The 20,383-nt window shown below is 41.9% G+C and overlaps 1 protein-coding gene across 12 annotated transcripts; it reads left to right on the top strand.

Annotated features, from left to right (window-relative positions):
- The first annotated feature begins 5,431 nt into the window (after positions 1-5,431).
- On the top strand, positions 5,432-20,200 carry AKAP17A (A-kinase anchoring protein 17A). 12 transcript variants are annotated; one of them, XR_010474923.1, is made up of 8 exons: positions 5,432-5,551; positions 5,917-7,116; positions 9,214-9,362; positions 10,479-10,719; positions 12,171-13,065; positions 15,448-15,658; positions 16,933-16,977; positions 17,262-20,200. XR_010474923.1 is itself a non-coding variant. In XM_065074458.1 (7 exons), the coding sequence occupies exons 3-7, from the start codon at positions 6,442-6,444 to the stop codon at positions 15,468-15,470; spliced, it is 1,980 nt and encodes a 659-aa protein (XP_064930530.1). In that variant the 5' UTR covers positions 5,432-5,551; positions 5,917-6,048; positions 6,374-6,441; the 3' UTR covers positions 15,471-16,866. The 12 variants fall into 12 exon arrangements, 7 of the variants coding, with proteins under 7 accessions (XP_064930530.1, XP_064930497.1, XP_064930495.1 ...); XR_010474911.1 differs by having other exon boundaries at positions 15,448-16,519; XR_010474929.1 differs by lacking the exon at positions 16,933-16,977.
- Positions 20,201-20,383: the final 183 nt, after the last annotated feature.

Here is a 20,383-nt window from a genome sequence, read left to right as displayed (position 1 = left end):
CTGTTCATCTTTCCTCTTCCTGGTAGGTGTGAGAACGTTGCTTTACTGACCTTCACTTCAGATTGTGCAACTCAAGGGGAAACATTTAAGTTACTCATTTAGGTATCTCATTACAGTGAAAAAAATAATAATAAAACCAATACATCTGCCCAAAGCAGAGGACTGCATTTGAGCAGAGACACTGTTTACCCTTGCCACACTGCAGTACTGATGCTTGATTATATCTTTTAAAAGTTATGTACATTTTCACTAATTCTTCCAGCCCACATCTTTTACATTAATATTAAATGTAATGCTTGTAACAGTTCTTTCAAGTATAGCAGAAAAATAGTCTATGAAACTTGTAATGGTTTTGGCTGATATCATGGCATGGATAACCTCAGTTCTGGCATTTTGCAGCTTTTCAGAGTATTGATTTTCTCTTTTAGTTTTAAATACAGAATAATTATTTCTGGCACAATCTCAGGGTGTGGGGCTATCACTATGAACAGGATCCAAAACCTTTGCCACATGCATCGTCCCACTGCACTGTTACTGAAACTCAGGATCTCCCACTATAAAACACTAACTATTTCAAATTGTTATACAGTAGCAGCAGTTCCTGATTCTGCATTTACACTAGTACTTAAATAAACCATACAACAGAGTATGACCTGCAGTTACGAGCATCTGCGGTGTGAAATAGCACCTCTGCACAACAGCTGTGGTCTTGCTGCAGCTGCTAGACTGATGGTGACCTCCAGCACTGAGCGTTTTAATTGATGCTTCAAACTCATTATTTCCACACAGTGGTTAGCTGAAGGTTGCTGCAGTCCTGGCTTCTCAAATGGTGGGGGTTTATCCAAGTGACCAGTTTTAAAACAGGGGCAGGAAGGCAGTGCAGAGGGCGAGCTGCTGGATGAGGGCAGCAGGTGGGCAAGAGATGAGCGGCAGCAAGTTGAGAGAGGTAGGCAGGGCCATGCAACTACAGTCCCAGTGTTGAAAGTGGGGTTCTCTGAGAAGGTGGGAGCATGTATCTTGGAGGGTGGTGGTGCAGGGAATGGAGGCAGGACTTCCCCTCGTTGTATGTGGGAACTTCTGCACCCTGTACTTGCAGCAAACCCAAGTATGAGAAATCTGCTGATGGCAAAGTGTGGGAGATTTGAGGGATTTTCTTGAAGTTAATGTGTGGATGGGTTTCTATTAGATGGAGATTTGTTATTAAACTAGACACACACAAAAGAATTTCAAGGCCACCTTAGAAAGCTGAAAACACGATGTAAATCAACAGACCCATTAGCAGTGAGACTCAGGCACATAGAGAGGTCACGAACATAGGCAATATCCAATCAGCTAATGCATGCTTGGAGTGTGGACACGTGATCAGGAAATAATTGCATATATAAGAAGGCTTGTTTCTGTAATAAATGGCTTTGTTTCAATTCATATTGGATTGTGTGGAGTCCATGAGTTTTCACCCTCGCAGCAAAGCTGCAGTGAGAAGCTCTGATGTGTTATCTGCAAAATAGTGTAAGATCACTTAAGAACAGTACTTGAGGATCTGCTGGTGTATCAAATCCTTTGCCTCGTTTGTGTGGTGGGCAAAGCAAACATAAAAACCAAAGAAGTGCAAAATGGACAACTGCCTCCCAGGCTCACTATCACAACTTAAAAACCTTTTTTCACTGCTATAAACTGAGGACCAGTGCAGGATGAGAGAGCATTCAAGGAATGTGCTTTGTGCCTTAAATATTTATTGGTGAACAATAATGTAAAAACGCATCGATACCATCCATATTTCCATTTCTTCTCCCCATGCAGATGAGGAGAAGAAAGGAAAATATTTTCCCATTTGGGTGCCAGCTGAATGAACAATTCCTGGATATTTAAAACACCAAGAATGTCATCCTGTTAAAGACTCAGACCTCTGAATTCATCGGGAGAAGGTTGTAGCATAGAGAACATTGGTCTCTTCTTTCAAGTAACGAGCAATAGAATGAGAGGAAATGGCTTCAGGTTGCACCAGGGGAGGTTCAGATTGGATATTAGGAAGAATTTCTTCATGGAAGGGTTTGTCAGGTATTGGAACAGGCTGCACAGGGACATGGTTAAATCACTATCCCTGGAGGTGTTTCAAAGACATATAGAAGAGGTTTTTAGGGACATGGTGTAGTGCCAGAGTTAGGTTAATGGTTGGACTCAATGATCTTAAAGGTCTTTTCTAACCAAAACGATTCTATGATTCTATGTGTCTTCATGCCGGTACCTACTTGTAACCTAGAAACAGGATTCAGCTTCCTGGCATAGGGGCTGAGATTCTGTTGAGATGCCATAGGGTAATGGAGATGTCAGCTTAGGTGTGTCACGGGGGAGTAATTCAGGGTTCTGCTTGCTGCAGAACAATGTTTAGATTTCTCAAAGAGAAGCGCAACCTTTAAGAGTTCGGTGGCGGGTTTGCTCTATTATTTACTTGCGTGGGAGATATATACCAAACCAAATATTGCTTACCTTCTTTCCAGGCGCGTGCATTTGTTCACGAAGCAAACCTTCAGGCGTCTTCACTCCAGGGGCTGTGTTTTGAAGCTCCAGAGGCAAACTCTCAGGCGATGTGTACATCCGCCGTGATGCAAACGTTCAGGGTTCTTCTTCCCCTGATAACCGTTCGCTCTGGAGCCTGTACTTAGAGCTCCGAAGGAAAACTTTCAGAGGAGACCCATAATCACATGCAAAGTAGACTTTCAGGAAGCAAAATTTTCAGGAAAAATATTTAATGGAGTAAAATAACAAAAGGGCTGACTCAAGCCAGGTACCTACGCAGAGGTCTGCCCAAGCATAGAAAACTACAAACTTTTATATCTATAAAGATCACACCAAGATTCAGTCCAATAGAAAAATTTTGCCACCAGGTCCCTTGCTCCCCATTGAACCCCTTTTCCCTGATTCCACATGGGCCTCTGTTTTGTAGACATTGTCTTTGGTCCATATCCTTGAATGTATCATTTTGTCTGGATAAATCCTTTCTTCTTAGTGAAGTGCAAACAGGCCCTGCTGTGCAGATGTCTGTGATGTCTCTGCGTTGTGTTCCCAGTTAGTTCAATTTTTTCCCAGAAAAAGGCAAGCTCGACTTTGTCTTGCAAGTGTTTAGTGTATTCTGCAGTTGCTTTTGGTAAATACGAGCTTAAAATTTTAGCAAAACATCAATCAAAGAGTACACTAAAAATCATACAACCTTATATCTCTAAACAATCCATTACATTTGACGTGCATCTACTTAGGTTAAATGATCAATACTGAACTTGAATTGTGCTCATCCACTGACCTGTGAGTAGTCAAACCATTGCCATACAACTCATTTATTTAGCAGGAAGAGCTCAGAGTGGGCTCATCCAGGCTGTCGTATATATAGAATGAAATGGTTGACTCGTAGTCAAATTGCATACAGTAGAAAAAGTCTGCACGAGACTCCCTATGCCCACAAGACATCGGCATTCAATGTGCTGTTCTGCTTCCCTGTGGGTCTCCTGGCAGGAGTTCTTGGACTGGCTGTGGCTCAGGCCTTTACCTCCTCTGGAGCCTGGAACAAACTGCTGCTGGTTTGGCCGGGGGGCGTCAAGTGCACCTGCCACAAGGTGCAGTAGGTTCAACACAGGATTTGGGGAGCCTCACTCTGTCCTAAAGTAGCATGCGAAAGCCAAGCAGGACCCAGACCCCACAGACCCCCACATTCTAACTCACATGCAATTTGGGATGCTGTGGGGTATCCAGCATAAGCCTCAGCTGACAGTGTGGTCAGGTTTCCTGTACATCATGTGGCATATTTTTTAGACCCTTGTATGTAACTTGGACATCTTACAGCATATCAAATAGCACTGTCCTCAGTGTACCTCAAATATTGTGTTCAGTTTTGGGCCTCTCACTACGGAAAATACATTGAGGTGCTGAAGACAGTTCAGAGAATGGTTACAAAGGGTCTGGAGCACAAGTCTTATGAGGAGCGGCTGTGGGAACTGGGGCTGTTTAGCCTGGAGAAAAGAAGGCTGAGGGGAGACCTTATAGTTCTCTGTAACTACCTGAAAAGAGGTTGTAGCATGGAGGGGGTTGGTCTCTTCCCCCAAGTAACAAGCAATAGGAAAAGAGAAAATAGCCTCAAGTTGCACCATAGGAGGTTTAGGTTGGATATTAGGAAAAAATTCTTTACAGAAAGGGCTGTGAGGCATTGAGATGCACTCCCCAGGGAAGTGGTTGAGTCATCAAACCAGGGGGTATTTAAAAGATGTGTAGATGTGGTGCTTAGGGACAGCGTTTTGAAATGGCAATGGCAATGTTAGGTTAATGATTGGACTTGATGATCTTGAGGGTTTCTTCCAATCAAAATGATTCTACTATTCTATGATTTGATTTTTATGCCACTAAATTATGTCTTGTTGATCTGTGCCACTCTTTCATAAATACAGACTTTGGGTTTGTTTCAAAAAAAAAAAAAAAAAGCACAAACTGTTGGAAATCGGTGGTAAGCAGCAAGTAGGAGGCTATCCACCTTGGTAGCTGGTGACCTCAGACATGACAGCTCTGGTCTCCAGTCGGTTGGGTGGCTTTTGACAGGGTGTCTGTGCCCTCGTGCCCCAGGCTGCCAGAAGGAAATGGTGGAAATTACCTTACTGGGAAACACACCTGTTCATACATACTGTTTGTTCACACACTAACCCCACTACAGAATCATAGAATCTTATTGGTTGGAAGAGACCCTCAAGATCATAGAGTCCAACCATTAATTCTATTAATTCTAGCACTAAACCAGGGGTCTCAAACTCATTTTCCCTGGGGGCTGAACCAACCTTGTGGTTGCTTTCAAAGGGCCAAATGTAATTTTAGGACTGTATAAATGTAACTACTTCTACATTTACGTGGTCCTAAAATTACATTCGGCCATTTGTGATGTAGCCCCCAGTGAAAATGAGTATGCCAGCCCTGCACTAAACCATGTCCCTAAGCTCCACAGCTGCGTGTCTTTTAAACACCTCCAGGAGTGGTGACTCCACCACTTCCCTGGGCAGCCTGTTCCAGTGCTTTACAACCCCTTCTGTGAAGAAATTTTTCCAAATATCCAATCTAAATCGCCCCTGGTGCAACTTGAGGCCATTTCCTCTCATCCTGTCACTTGCTACTTGGGAGAAGAGACCAGCACTCTCCATGCTACAGCCTCCTTTCAGGTGGCTGCAGACAGCGATGAGGTCTCCCCTCAGCCTCCTTTTCTCCAGGCTAAACAGCCCCAGCTCCCGCAGCCGCTCCTCACCAGACTTGTGCTCCAAAGAGCGTTTTTATTTGTGGGGAAGCAAGCAAAAAGGGCTTGCATTTCACTCGAGAGCAGCACTCACGCTGATTTTGAGCCACTTTCCCGCCCCGCCGCCAGGCGTCGCCCTCACGGCGCGGCCATAGAGAGGCCTCCCATAGAGAGCGCGCCCGCCCCCTTGCAGCCACGCGGAAGCGGAAGTAGTCCCGGCGGCGCGCGGCGGGGCAGGGTCCGGGGCTAGGGAGCAGCGGAGCGGGGCTGTTGCCGGTGGGGCCGGGCCAGGTCGGGCCGCAGCGCGGCGGCGGGTGGTGGGGGGCGCCGGGAGGATCCCTGCGGCGGGGCGGAGGGAGGCCGGGGAACGCGTAGGGCAGCCGGCGGGGGAGGGTGCGGGTAACCTTGCTCAGCCCGGCCTGGGCCGCTCGGAGGCCTTCGGCGCTGGCGTATCGGCGGGGTCTCTGCCCTCCGCCCGGGCTCCTCCCGTCGGGGTCAGCTGCCGGCCTTCCCGCGGGCGGGTCGTGCGGCCGGCGGTGGTCGCTGGCCGCGGTGCGGCTCCTGGCGCTCCCCCGCCTGGCGGTGCGGAGGCTGCTGAGCGCCGCTGCGAGGGCGTTGGGCTTTCAAACCAAAGGGACGTTTTTCTCTCGTTGCAGACACCGTTCAGGCCTTTGTGCTGCGGAACGTTGGGGCCGCCTCGGCGCTAGCCTGCTGGGGTTTACTGGGTGTTAAGTAGACTTCAAAGCGGTGTGACATCGCTCCGCCTGTCTCTTCCTCCCGTAAAAAGGGTAGCTGCTTTCTGAGCCATCACATACCAACTTCATGTATTCCTAAGATTGTCATCAGCTTCTTGTATTTCTTTAGGAGGTTTAATTACTTACAGGATTTAGTGGTTATAAAGTAATTTAAGATGTTTGTACTACTCAGTTTTAACTCTGTAATTGACTCTTGTATTAGGAGATACTGTTTTAACTTGGGAATGGTTAAGTGGCCAAAGAATTAAATTATTTACGGATAAGGGCTATTTTATTTGACTACTGTTGGCCTGCAACTTAAACTTGCATCTTTTTTTTATCCTATGCTTTTTCTGTGTTATGGCTGCTGCAACAATAGTTCATGATACATCAGAAGCTGTAGAGCTCTGTGCTCCCTGTGGGTTATACCTTAAACCCATTACAAAAATGACCATCAGTGTGGCACTTCCTCAGCTGAAACAACCGGGAAAATCCATTTCGAACTGGGAAGTGATGGAAAGATTGAAAGGGATGGTGCAAACTCATCAGTTTTCCACTCTGCGGATTTCTAAAAGCACGATGGATTTCATCCGGTTTGAAGGAGAGGTTGAAAACAAGAGTTTGGTTAAATCTTTTCTGGCGTGCCTTGATGGCAAAACAATAAAGCTGAGTGGCTTCTCTGACATTTTAAAAGTCCGTGCTGCAGAATATAAGATTGACTTTCCTACCAGACATGACTGGGACTCATTTTTCCGTGATGCAAAAGACATGAATGAAACTTTGCCAGGGGAAAGGCCAGATACTATTCACCTAGAGGGCTTGCCTTGTAAGTGGTTTGCGGCAAAGGACTCTGGCTCGGAAAAGCCCAGTGAAGAAGTCCTTATAGAAGTATTCAGTAAATTTGGAGAAATACGTAATGTGGACATACCCATGCTGGACCCTTACAGAGAAGAAATGACTGGCAGAAATTTTCACACTTTCAGTTTTGGAGGCCATTTAAATTTTGAAGCTTATGTTCAGTATCGGGAGTACGCAGGTTTCATTAAGGCCATGAATGCCCTGCGAGGGATGAAGCTGATGTATAAAGGCGATGATGGCAAAGCAGTGGCTTGCAATATAAAGGTGAGAAACTGCAGGCTTTTTTATGGGAACCCAGTCAAAAAAACAAGTATAACTAAATATATTTCCATAGTGTTTAAAACCTACATCTATGTACTGTAGCAGTGACAACAGGTGACATAAACAGCATTAAGGTGGTTTTATGGAACAGCCATGATAGAATGTTTAAAGAAAAATGATGGCAGAAAAATTACGTTAGACTACCTGAACAAAGTGGATGGGACTTTTTTTTTTTTTTAACAAGGCAGTTAAATGAAATGAAAACCTGCTTGATGGAAGGACCAAGTACATGAACGTGACTGGCTAAATGTTTGTTTTTTTTAAAAAAAGTAATGTGTGTTCATAAATCCTGTCATATCACTAAAAATTCTAATTCTGAACAAGTTCAGACATCTTTCACCAAAAGGCTGACTTTAACATGCATTGTTCTCTCTTGTGTTGGCTACAATTAGAAGTTTTGAGGGAGTGTTTCACAGCCTGTCCCTGCTTGGAAAACGAGGTCTACCAGATGACTGTCAGAACTGTGAAGTTTAATAGCATGTGGCCTGTAAGGCCTGTGGAATACACAGTTAATCATTAGTGTATTTCAGATAGAGAAGGGCCCCACAAAAATTTAAATGGTAACCTTAACCTGTAGCTCAGTTTCCTGTGAATGCAGTATGCCTAATTCATAATACTTATTTACTGAGTTTTCCAGATCGTTTTTTCTGTAACCTGATGGTCCAAGAAAACAGCTGTGATAGGAGAGAACAAGGCTGTCTGTTCAGTTGTAGTATCTGTGAAAGTACGGCATGAAGAAAGCTTGCTCTGATATGTTTGGAGATGGTCTGTGCATTTATATATTAGTTATTGGAAATGTTTGCATATGTATTTGAGTATAGTCATTCATCAAATCAGAAAGTGTATTTCAGGAAAAAACTTGAGTATTCCTTTGTGCAATGTGGGAATATGCAAATATTTATTTAAGTTTTAGTTTAGTCAGTATAAGTAATATACTGCAATCTTTTATCTTGTTATCAAAGTTTGTCAGTTGAAGCATGGAAACTGTTTGTAATGTTGACCCTCAATGTTTTCAAGGGGATGTGAAGTTCCAACTGTCACTTTCATGGGGTGGATTAGGGTTCCCAAATTTAGTTTGGCCGTGTAAGCGGAAGCCTTCCTGACAGCTGCCCTGGGGACTGATAGGAAAGAAAGAGGGCTGTGTATGCTGTCAGGACAGATCTCTTTCATACAAGGTCACAACACTTTGTCTGTTTCTACCTGCCTGTCATTTTAGCCTGTTAGTGAAACATCATTTTACATAGAGCCTGGGTTAATTAAACTGCAGAGTATGTGCTCTTTGTTCTCTGCCCCATGGTTCATGACAGCAGCCATTCAGGAATGTGTTATGGACCCTGCCTGCCTATGCAGGCATTGGTATCTAGAGTGGGAGATGAGGACACCAAGGGTGTGATGTCTTCTGGTTTCCTGTTCCAAGGTGCAGCTGGACATGGCCAAGGTGTGCCCATATGTCCTGGACGCTGAATGTTTTCCCTGGCCGCATTGCTCAGATGTAACTTCCCTCTCACTTGTGTTCCCTCTTTCAAACTTGGAGCTTCAGCTCAGTGGACCTCAATTTGGGAATCTTGGTGTTAGAATTGGTGAAGAGGCTTAAACCAGGTACTGAATGTTGTAGAACTGTTTCTTCTGTTCAACTTAAGGATCATAGTGGTAGACAGAAAGCGGCGCCTTTGTTAAGACCCACTTCTATCTAGTGCTGTGCATTCCCTGATAGCAGAAGTGAGTTGAAAGAGTTCTGTACGTTCCTGTTCTGACAAGTTGAAAACATTGGACACCCAGGGCCTAAACCACACTTGGGTTTACTTTGTATGTCAAACACACACAAAAGTGTGAACCGCTACCTAATTGTGCTAGTGTGCAGACAGGTAGTTCCCAGTTATCTGGTTATAGGCTTTATGTTTCTGATTGTACTTATGCTGCAGTTTGCATACCTTTGTGCTGGGTTAAAATTGTTGGGGTTTGTGTAGGGTTTGTTTTTTTTTTGTTTTGTTTTGTTTTTTTTTGTCTACTTAAAACTATTTTCAATTGTATCCTATGAAGGTTTCTTTTGACTCAACAAAACATCTCAGTGATGCATCAATTAAGAAGCGTCAGCTTGAAAGGGAAAAGCTTCAAGAACTTGAAAAACAGAGAGAAGAACAAAAACGTAAGGAGAAAGAAGCTGAGGAAAGACAAAAAGAGGAAGAAAGGTATTTATTGCATATTGCTTAGTTATATTTTTAATAGTCATGCGTAACAAAACTGCAGTTACTCCATGTCAGCACCAACAGATAGAAAATAACTAAAGACAAATTTTGTTTCAAAGTTCTACTTCTGTAGCTAAAGTGAAGCACTTAAAACTGTGAGAATGAAGTGGTCCTTTTGAGGAAGCAGGGTTCAGGGATGATGAGAGTTCAAGTTTTTTACACTTTTTTGGGGGGGGGTTGAACTGTAATTTCGGGAGCTGGAAATTTACATGAGATATAGTCATTCTGATGGAAAAATGAGCACTGTAAATAGACAATAGAAAGTTATGCACTAGTTCTACTAGTAAGTAACTTTCATTTTATAAAGCTCATTCGTTCTTAACATCAGTATTTTTTCCAGGAAAAGGATGAGATACAAGCATATCTTAACAGTGACATTTTAAGAAAATGTATACGGATGCAAATGTTGTAAGACAGCTGTTCAGAATATAAACATGAATGGTGCAAATTGTTTCAGCAGTTATGTTGGTGTCCAGTTGCCTTGATGTGTATAAATTCTCATTGCTTAATGTTTAGTTATTAAGCAATTCATGAAACAGTAAGGTTATTTATATTATCACTAATGCTTATATTTAGTTCAAAATATTAAATCTGCAAAATATTAAATTTCCTGAAAGTTATGCTATTAGATACCTGATCTCAAAAACCCTCAGCCTTTTACATAGGCTACCATTTTGTCCTAATGCCTGAAATAAGAATCACGAACCCATGTACACATTAATTGGCTTGGTAATTTTCTTACAGTGACAACTGACTGCCCAGCTGCCTAATGTATTGTTATTGTCTCTGGTCAAGTTGGTTTAAAAAAATGTTTTTGTTGTTGTAGCCATGCTCTATGTTTGGATTCCAACTTGGTTTTAAGTATTGACAGACTGCTGATTTTTTGCTGTCACAAGTAATGATTAAAATGTTCACTGTTTTCTGTTTCAGTTTTCCAGTAATCAACAAGACTTATTTAGAAACAAATTTACTTAAAGTAGAAAATACATTTTTTAGGTAGAGTAGGAGTCTAAAATTGTACCTGCCCTAGATAAGGTGAAAATATTAATCTCTTTTTAGGAAGCAGAGAGAGCTTGAAGAACGTGAGAGAGAGCGAAAAAGAGAAGAAAAGTTGCGCAAGAGAGAACAGAAACAGAAAGATCGTGAAGTTCGACGAAATAAAAAGCAACTTGAAAAGCTTCAAGCTGAAGAGCAGAAAAAACTGCAAGAGAAGATAAAGTTAGAAGAAAGGAAGCTCCTGTTAGCTCAGAGGAATCTTCAGTCCATTAGACTAATTGCAGAACTGCTAAGCAGGGCAAAGGTAATTTCAATATTTCTTTGAGAAGCTAATTAAGAACACAGCAAAGCAAAGCCTTTTGCTGACTTGAGAGGGAGTGAGGAGTGCTGTTAATTAAAAAAAAAAGCAGATTCAGTACTGCTTCAGATGCTATTCGTTAGACCAAAAATTCAAAAAAGTGCAATGAAAGAGTATTCCTCCATTGGTAAAATATGCACATATAGGTAAATGGAAGAGTGGACTTGAACCTGTAGTCCTGAATAGCATTTTTTACACATAAACTAATTGGCAGGCTTGCTCTTAAATCCAGGAAAAGATTGTGTAAGCATGATAAAGGGAACTAATCACGGAGCATAAGATGCAAGACTCCTGATTTCTAATTGCAGTTTTGATGCCATTTTTCTTCTGGCTTTTCAGCGGTTCTGTTAACTATTCTTTGCAGATTCAGAGAATGAGCCTTCATTGTTTGATGTTTGAAAATGTGCTGAATGATTTTTCTTTAGAAAAAGTACTGTCAGCTAGGGTTTTGAATGTTAGATCTGGTCTCTCTAACAATATTGTCATTTTTCACTGGAACAGAATGTCATTGGCTTAAGACTTGAATAAAGTCATGTTAAGGTGTAATGTAATGTATACTAAGTATTTTCTGCGGTAATGAAAAACTGTGTGGCAAAGCACAGGATTTTTTCCTTGATGCCAGTGTACCTCAGGAGTGTTTTTGAATTAGAGCTCATACAGTGCTCTGTGGTCAGTCATGTGCTAGGAGAAGGGAGAAATGCTTCTTGCAGGGCTTGTAACTTTGCAGCTCTGAAACAGAAAGGTTGTCTGATAAAATAGAGCACTGTTTGATGTATATGCTAAGCCATTTGTCTGGGTTAGAATAAAAAAAGGTTTGAACCTTTTTAAGTATTATGAGTTTCTGAAGTGGTTGACAAAAGAGGATTGGTTTCTACGTAATACACGTGTAATTATTTGCTGGATTTTTGGATTCATTGTAAAGTCATCTGTGAACCACAGATTGCAATCATCTAAGACAAATTAATGTTTTAAATTTGACTGAAACCTTCAGGTGTTGACTCTGATAAAAGTATTTTAATACTTGAAATTTCACATGTTCTTCTAGCTTGTGTGTTAGTCTTGTCATATTAAGGAGCCATAAAGACCAAGCTTTGTTTTTGCCTTGTGAAACAGCTGGGAGAAATTAACACTCAGAAGAGTTTGTGGACTAATACCAATGTGGCACCTTACGAATGCTGTGTGTTGGTGGGCTTTTTGTTTGGTTGTTTTAGTTTGTGGGTTGTTTTTTTGCTTTAAGGAGGAAACAACCGTTTTATTTTGGGATGGTTAAGTTCTGTTTGTTAGATTTTCTTTTCTTGATAGATTGCTGCTTTTGTGTTATGGTATAACTTGGAAGCATGAGCAGGTCTGTAAATATTTTCTTGTTTACTCTTACCTTCCCTTTGACTATCTTTCAGGCAGTAAAACTTTTGGAGCAAGAGCATAATGAAGAAAAGATTCGACTTCAGCAGCTAGAGGAGAGACGAAGACTCCAGGAGGCTGAGCTCAAACGTGTGGAAGAGGAAAAAGAGAGAGCACTAGGATTGCAGAGAAAAGAAAAGGAATTGAGGGAGAAACTACTGAACAATCTTCTGAGCAAGAAAATGGATGCAATTAATCAAAACAAAGAAGAAACTGAAGCATCTCAGTCTGACATGCTGAAGGATCCTAGTGGTGCTCCACACACTGTGTCATCCAGCTGCATCACTTCTACCTCAGGACAGGCTGTTACAGGGAAACTGGCTCCCGGCTCTCAAAGAGAAGCAGTGTCCCCTGAGAGCGTAAACACTCAGTGCAAGTACTTGAATGGCAACATTCATGACAAAGTTCATGTCAAAGAAGGTCAGAAACTTCATACCACAAACTCGGAGAAGTGTTCTGAGAAAAGAAGTTCTGGGTCATGTGTTCCCACCAGTAATCAGCAGCAGAAGAGCCTCTCTAGCTATGACCAGAATGCCTGCAGGAAGGACTCTCACTGTGAGCCGCGCAAACGTAGCACAGAGTCAAGAAGAAGAAAGAGCCGTTCATGTAGCAGCATAAACACTGATGAGAGTAAGGGTAAACGAGAGAGGAGCAGACACAGAAGAGATGTGAGTTACCGGGATGAAAGGTACAGGAAAGAAAGGGGGGATTATAGACACTCTAGCAGAAGTTACAGTCCTCGACGAAGCCATAGTCCTCGTCGAAGAAGTGTAAGCCCCAGGCGTTCACGTTACAGAAGAAGTCGCAGTAGCGAACGTAAGCGAGACAGAAGAGAAAGAAGTTATAGTCGCAGAAGCGTGAGCAGGAGACGAAGGCACCGGAGATCACTGAGTAAGCACAGGAGTACTTGGAGTGGGTAGTGGAGGCCTTGGCTCCTTGGAAAGGCTGTGGTTGGACAAAAGGGCCAGAACGTTGTAAACAAGACCTCATCGGTGTGACTGCTGTAGTTGCATTTGTTTCAGCCAATGCTTATCTAGCATCTAGTCCCTGAAATTAAGACAATAGATGCCTGTTTTTCTGACGTTCCTTCGTGCTTTGTTGTCTCTTTCTAGGTTTCTGCCACAGTGTAGGTATAACCACCTGTGCTTGTGCTTGAGTTCCTACAATGCTAAAAGCCAACTTATTTTCTTGATTTTTAGTTTTCTGAACCATAATTTTAGTCAATTTAGTTTTTATCTCATTATCACCTAATTTGGCTTGAGAAGTACATGGGTGCCAGTTATAGGAACTCCAGATGTGACAAGCTATTACATATAGGTTTGATTTTAAATACTTTCTGATGCATTCAATGAAATCACATTTATCAAAGAGTTTTTGCTGACTGAGATGGAGAGCAGGTCTTTCATACGGTTCTTAAAACTGACTATAAAGGTATGCAGGTTATCTTTTAAACTGCTATGTTTCTGTCACATGTCTGTATGGTGCCAAGCTTTGGTGCCCTAATTATTCTGGCATGTAATGGCATTTGTAGAATAATACTTTCCATGTGAGAAAGGCACACTGATGTAGGAAGTAAGAAGCAGTGATAAAATGGTTGAAAAGTTGTTCTGTTATTTTGTTGACATATTTGGCTTTGTAATTACTTCAGGTGGCACAGAACCACTTGAAGCATTTTTCAGGTACATACAGAGTTAGCCATTGTCTTTTGAAAAAGGGGCCTTCTTGCTAAATTATTTTTACTTGTGTTGGAAAGTAAGGCTGCAGTATCTTGTAAAAACCATTTAAGAATACTTTTGCTTCTAAAATGCAGCTCAGGAATATTAAAAGCTATGACATTACAGTGAAAGAGTTTATTTTGCCTTTTTATGGTAAAATTAAAAAGAAAACTGTTTCCAGTGAACTGAAGTTGCTGTTTTCGTATGTCAGTGTATTAAAATCTGCAGAAATGTTGTACGAGAACCCACTTGTTGAAAAAAATCACTTCACACATTGGAATAATGAAGCTCAGCCATGCTTCTTGGTGGTCCTGTTATGTCAGCTGTTAATTCAGCAGAGCGTGTGCTCTTTATCTACAGCCTTCAGATGCTGTTTTCCTCACACTGATGCATCACATCAAAGTGCATCCCTTTCCTGGAGTGCCTGAGGAACACATTGGTGCTGCAGCTCAGCTGGATCCCTGGCTGGCTGAATTTGTCTGCATTGCTTTCAGTGAATCCATATGGGGCTTGTTTCTTACTAGATCATGCTGCTGAAATCTTTGTAGCTACTAGCTGTGGGGAAAAAAAGAGGCATTCTTTTCCTGGCAATTCATGTTTTTAAAGATCTCAATTATGTTACTTCTCAAGTTTTTGTGACTTCTCTTATGAGTTTCACCATTGTCTTTAGGGTTGAGATCTAGACTGATTTATCTAATAATCTGAACATCATGGCTCTCTTGAATTCTGAGCAGTTACTTTCTGTGGAGAGTTTATTTTTCTGTTATCTTTGTCAAAGTGCTAAAAGCCTTTCTGCCTGAAGACAACTTCAACTTCAGTAATGATTTGGCTAAAATCCATTCTTATGTTGGTTGCAAGTATTTGATGAGGCTGGCGGGATGCGAATACATGCAATTCTGCTTAGCCTGCTCTTAAATAGTGACACACTGCCCATGGTAACACCACTTTTTTAAGAAGAAGTGTATTCTATCTACAGTTATGTTAGAAGTTTAACTGATGGCTGTCACTTCCAATGTCTTTAAGCTTGGGATTAGATTCTTGCTGGTATTTCTGCAGTATATTTCTGCTGTGGATTTCCATTGGAATTGATGTGTTGGGTGAGGGTCTTGATGCATTATGTAAGTAATCAGGGAGATGCTAGTTTATAATGCTTCTTTCAGGAAGTCATCAAGCTATGAATTTTCAGTGTCATTGCCAAGAGTGGAAGCAGTTAAAGCAGTAGCACTCACCAAAAAGTGTTGATGAGTCATACTGGAAGAATCCAGCAGGTATTGTTAGTTAATATGAAAAAAAGTCTGTTCTTGATCTTTTTTTTTTTTTTGCCCCAGAGAAGGCGCCATATCTCACCCTGAAATGATTACATTTTGTGAGTTTCCCTGATGTTTAAGGTAAATTCTGAGGCCAGAGAAGATAACTGTGGGATGTTCAGCTCTCAGACTGTGACAGTCATTCCAACTTAACACACCATATCCAGCACTGGCTTCATACAGTGTCCTAAAAGTGCAGTAACGCAAAGTAACCCAGTTGTTTCTAGTGCTTATATTATTTATTTTCACAGCAGCTTCAGGAAGAAAAGCCTGAAAGGACCTTGAAGCTACTCGCAAATGCTTACATCCCAAAATGGAGAGGGAATGTGGAAGAAGTCCTCTTGCAGTCGGCCAGCTGAACCTAATCAAAACCTGTTCAAACTGCTAGCACCTAAAGTTGCCCAGTAACTGCTCAGTGCAGAGTTTTATCTGTTCAAACACTTAGCGGTATTGTTGCTTCAGGTATGTGTTTTGCATCAAAGCTCTCCAAAATCTTGAATTCCCTGAGACTGATACTGCCTTGTGTGTCCCTGTACTGGATCTGGCTGGGATTTGACTTAACACTCTTCGTAGCTGCTGGTATGGCACTGGCACCGTGTTTTGGATTTGTGACAGTGTTGACAACACACTGATGCTTTGGCTATTGCTGAGTGGTGCTTGCACAGTGTCGAGGCCTCCTCTGTTTCCCATTTTGTGTGCACCCCTCCGAATGGGTAGGCTGAGGTTTGGAAGGAACACAGCTGGGACAGCTCACCCCAACTGACCAAAGGAGTACCCTATGACATGTAACATCATGCCCAACAATAAAAATGAGGGATTTTGTTTTTCTGAGGTGGCCATTGCTCCAAGACTGGCTGGATATCAGTCTGCTTGTGGTCTTCATTGATGATAGGCTTTGAACTGCAAGGAAACTTGAAAAAAGTTGAAACTGTAATCTTACAATAAGGTCACAAATATAAATTATTCTGTGCCCAAAGTGATTTATTCAGGTTTTTATTATGGCTGAGTTATGTGCTTGTACTACTGCTAAAACCTCACTGATGCAATAACTTAAAGAATGTAATTTTTTATACTAAACAATTACTCTTTGTTCTGTATTGATAGTCAGTATGTTTCTACCAGTTATCTTCTAGGGGTCTTAGTGTTTCAAACGAAAGAACCTAGGATACCAGCAGGCTTTATAATAATGGCTTCTAGAAGCTGAAATATTGCAGTTACTGATATTTTTCCCTACTCTGGAAGAATGTTGTGATGCTGATAGGTTAAATCTTACCTGATTTCTTGGATTTGCAAGACTGTCTTTCAGGAGCTGTCTAAAAGCAGGTAAAATTAGTTGGTCTCTTTTCTTCCATTTCACTGTATGTCTGTTGAGTGACCCTGAGTTCATATGAAAAGTATTCAGTGTCTATTCTTTGCTGGGTTAGGTGCTTTAAAGGAATGTCCTTTTGAAATGGGCTTCCAACTTTGATCAACAAACTTTGTTCTAGTTAGTGAAGAAGTTCCCATAAACCATACTACTGTTTTTGTTTAATTATTAAATTTACCTTGCTTAAATTATACTGCAGTCACGGGTTCTGTTATAAATGTTAAAGGAACTGAAGAGCATGAGATTTAGTAGCTAACACTTACCAAAGACATACCAAACAAATAAATACTTCTGAAACATTGAATTTATGTTGATATGGTTGAGTATTGGATGGAGTCTGACTTAGCTGCTATGCTACCTCTACTTTCAGATCCTTAGCTGCTAGAAATCCAGTCCAGTGAGAATGTCTGCAAAGGTATCTGCCTATTTAACTGGTAAAACTGGTCAGTGAGAATTATCTACTGGTAGTAACTTGACTCTCTTTGCCTAGGCTTGTCATGGATTGCATGTTACTTATGTCCCATTGCATCAAAGTTACGTATCTTATTCCATTTGTCAATACTTATGATTTGGTTTTGTTTTGGGGGCTTTGTTCCCAAGGGTTGTAAGCAGAATTATAGATTTATTAACTATTCATACCAGAACATCAATGATCTGAGTGAACAAGGCTGTTTTAAGTCTTTGTTTATTCTTCGTTAGGCTACCATTGAAAAGTTGGAGCCTGAATGTCAGCTTTCATCTTGACTGAACACATGGCAAGACCAAGCTAGAGGTGAGGAAAGAAATCCTTGAAGATGATGGAAGACTTCAGTGGAATAATTTGTCCAGAAGCATTAAGCTTATCCCGTGCATTTGACTTCATTTTTTTGTCCTAATTTCAAACTCTGTATCTCTTCCTATGCCATGGCAAAGCAGAATACTCAAATAGTTCCGAGCTTCTTGCTCTTTGTCAGGCAGCCATACCTGTCAATTAATTTTAAGCTTACTTTACAATCAGCCAATCAACCTCAGCTTCACTGTTTACCAGTATGGTCTTTCCTTCAGTAATAGAAAATTTCCTCTGTGAGCAGGATTGGTGTGGTGTAAATATGGGGTGTAAATCCCATTGCGCCATGTGTTGGGCAACTCCATGCTACAGTGATGTGTCCATGCCTGCTGGAAAACCTTGTCAGCAGTGAGTGAGACCTCTGAGCCCTACTCCACTGAGTCCCCAGAGATGCCCAGGGTTTCTTCTGATGCTCCCATTCTTGAGTCCTAAGTCACACAGTGAGACAGGAAGAAGCTTTTCTCAGTTGTGAGGATGAACCTCTGTTCTGATCTCAGCTCCAGGAGAGATGTCATGTCTGTCACCACAAAGCACAATGCTTCCCTTTTGTCCTCACAGAGGTTCCAGGAGAGTGGGAACCCACCTTGCTCCTGAGGATGCGTAGGGCTCAGAAGAGTATAAATCATCTAACGATACAAGGCAGCATGTGACCTCGTCCCGTTTGAGGATGAGGACCCTGCTCATCGCAGATGGGTCTGAGCTGGACGGGGTGGGAAGGTTGTTGGCCAAAGCTCCTGTGCCTCCATGTGCTGTGCAGGAGCTGGTGTGTTCTGTCCCTGCATATGCTGTTGCCTCACTGTGGCAGCTGGCACTAGCAGCTAGGAGTGGTTTTCCTGCAGCCCTTGTTAAACAGAGAAGAACATAATCCTCCAAAATTGTAAGAAATCAAAGTTCCTGCTGCTAAGGACAGTGTTACCCCACAGTCCTGTTCTCATCCTTAAAGAAGAACATCTCCTGTTTCTGTCTGAGGGCTGAAGAGTCTCTGCACTTACCAGCCTTCCAGCCTGCAGTTTGCTTTTTATCTCCTAGCCTCAGCCTGCACTAGGTGACTCAGGAAGCAGCTTATTCAACAGAAACTACAGCTTCACCACAAGGGCAAGGCCAAGCCCTTCAGTATGATTGTTGTGGTAGTTTCCATCTGCTCACTGCCTCCTATGGTAATTTTGATAATGTACAAGTCTTATTGCCCAAAGTCATTACATTAGTAAGAAGTGGTTACCAAAGCTGTTTGACCATATCCATGGTTTCTGTCTAACTGACTCCACCTTTGCAAAGTAATCTATTAAATGACCTAGAATAAGGGCATATGCACGATTAGGTATGCGTATAAAAATATTTTATATGTTCTCCGGAAGCATCATCTTAAAAGCTGTTAGGGAAAATGGAAATTTTTGTGGTGGCTCCTGAAATTGCGAGCACAGTACTGTAGCAGGGACCACAAGGCTAAAAACACAAACCAATGAGAGCTGATCACAGATCAGTGCTGCCTGGACATCGCACCAGTGTCAGCTTTAGGGCAGTTCTTGAACATATCTGGGACTGTCTAACAGACCATTGCAGCTGCTCATGTAGCAGAGGTAGGGATGTTAGATTCTATATAAGAGAGCAATTAAACTAAATAGTTTGACAGGTGCCTTAATTCATAAATGGTGATCAGAATTGACCACTGATAGCTTGTATTGCTATACAAATTAAGGAGGAAATACATGTATTGCCTGTGTTTTGATCTGGTATCCTGCATTCGAGGTTTGATTATAATCTGGATACAACATACATTTCATTATGTTGTATGCTGTTGATCCATCCATTCCTCAGCCCAGCTAACATGGTATTTGCACAATGTATCTTTTACTGCCTCACAATAAATTTGCAGAGTTGTCTCTAGTGTTTGTACAAAGCAGCAAGCTAGTCGCAGTTGATATTTCAGAACTGGGTGTACGGAATGGATCCCTCTTGTGCCTTACATTCCTACATGTGTAAGTATCGTTGTTAAAAGCAAATGTACCTCTGTGTTTTTGTGCTTAATTTGATACTGAGCTCTTGAGGTTTGTTTGAAATGGTATGTACCACCATACTTTCTTCTTTGTAATCATAGCACAGAAAATCAATTTGATCTGCTTCCCCATCACCGGCTGCATCCTCTGAATATATCTCCTGCTTCACCAAAAAGATAATCATAGATTAACCCAAACAAATGCTTTTCTGTAGTAGTGGGTTCTAAAACTTTTGAAGTGCTAAGGCTGACCAGAACTGGTTTTAAACTGGTACCAAGTTGCATGTGCACTGTGGCACCTGTGAAGTGAGCTCTGCCTGCTGTGGAGGGGATACCCAGGAGAGCTGTCCTTGCAGCTGGCCTGTTTACAGGACAATGCTAAGGGCTGGTGGTGTGGTAGCACCGCTGTCACTCCCAGCTAGCAGCCTCAACCTGCCAACCAAGTGTCTGAGCAAGGACTGATCACTCTTAGATGGGGTCTTCGCTGCAATTCTGCATGTGGACCCAGATGTGTGCCTGTAAGTGCTCTGTTATTTTCTACCTTAACTGGATAAGGGAAAGGCAGGCAAAGTCTTTACCTCCTGCTCACCACACCTGACGTAGCTGTCAAACAGCATAAGGCTCATTTGAAATAAGCCACCTGGAGTGTTTGCCATGGGGCTACTTCTTTCTAAAGCTCTCTTTTTGAAGATATGGAGAAGATTGTCAGATTAGCAAGTGTAAAATGGCCTGTGCAAGGCAATTGTGTGTCCACTGATTGCCTTTATGATGCTTGACAGAGCACAAGTGATTTCTGACATTAAAGCTTGACTCAGCTGCTGTCTTTCTTTTCATTTTTTTGTCTCTTTAAAGTTTTGACCTGTACAATTTTAGCCATTGAACCTGTCTGTCCTCAGGGAGACTATGCCTCTTATCTGCTGAGACCCTCCTCTGACAGAGATATCCATGGCTATTTGGTTGAATTATTTGTTGAGAGATTGTTTGCACGCCAGGAAGTTAAAC

Source organism: Columba livia, chromosome 1, assembly GCF_036013475.1.
Source record: "Columba livia isolate bColLiv1 breed racing homer chromosome 1, bColLiv1.pat.W.v2, whole genome shotgun sequence".
NCBI classification, from domain to species: Eukaryota; Metazoa; Chordata; class Aves; order Columbiformes; family Columbidae; genus Columba; species Columba livia.
Note: the sequence above shows the minus strand (reverse complement) of the source record. Positions and strands in the feature narration are given on the sequence as shown.

Excerpts from the sequence above, each read along its gene's own strand:
- AKAP17A (XM_065074422.1), top strand. The coding sequence starts at position 6,355 with ATGGCTGCTGCAACAATAGTTCATGATACATCAGAAGCTGTAGAGCTC. Across the intron at positions 7,117-9,213 it reads CAGTGGCTTGCAATATAAAG|GTTTCTTTTGACTCAACAAA; the intron begins GTGAGAAACTGC and ends TATCCTATGAAG. Across the intron at positions 9,363-10,478 it reads AGACAAAAAGAGGAAGAAAG|GAAGCAGAGAGAGCTTGAAG; the intron begins GTATTTATTGCA and ends ATCTCTTTTTAG.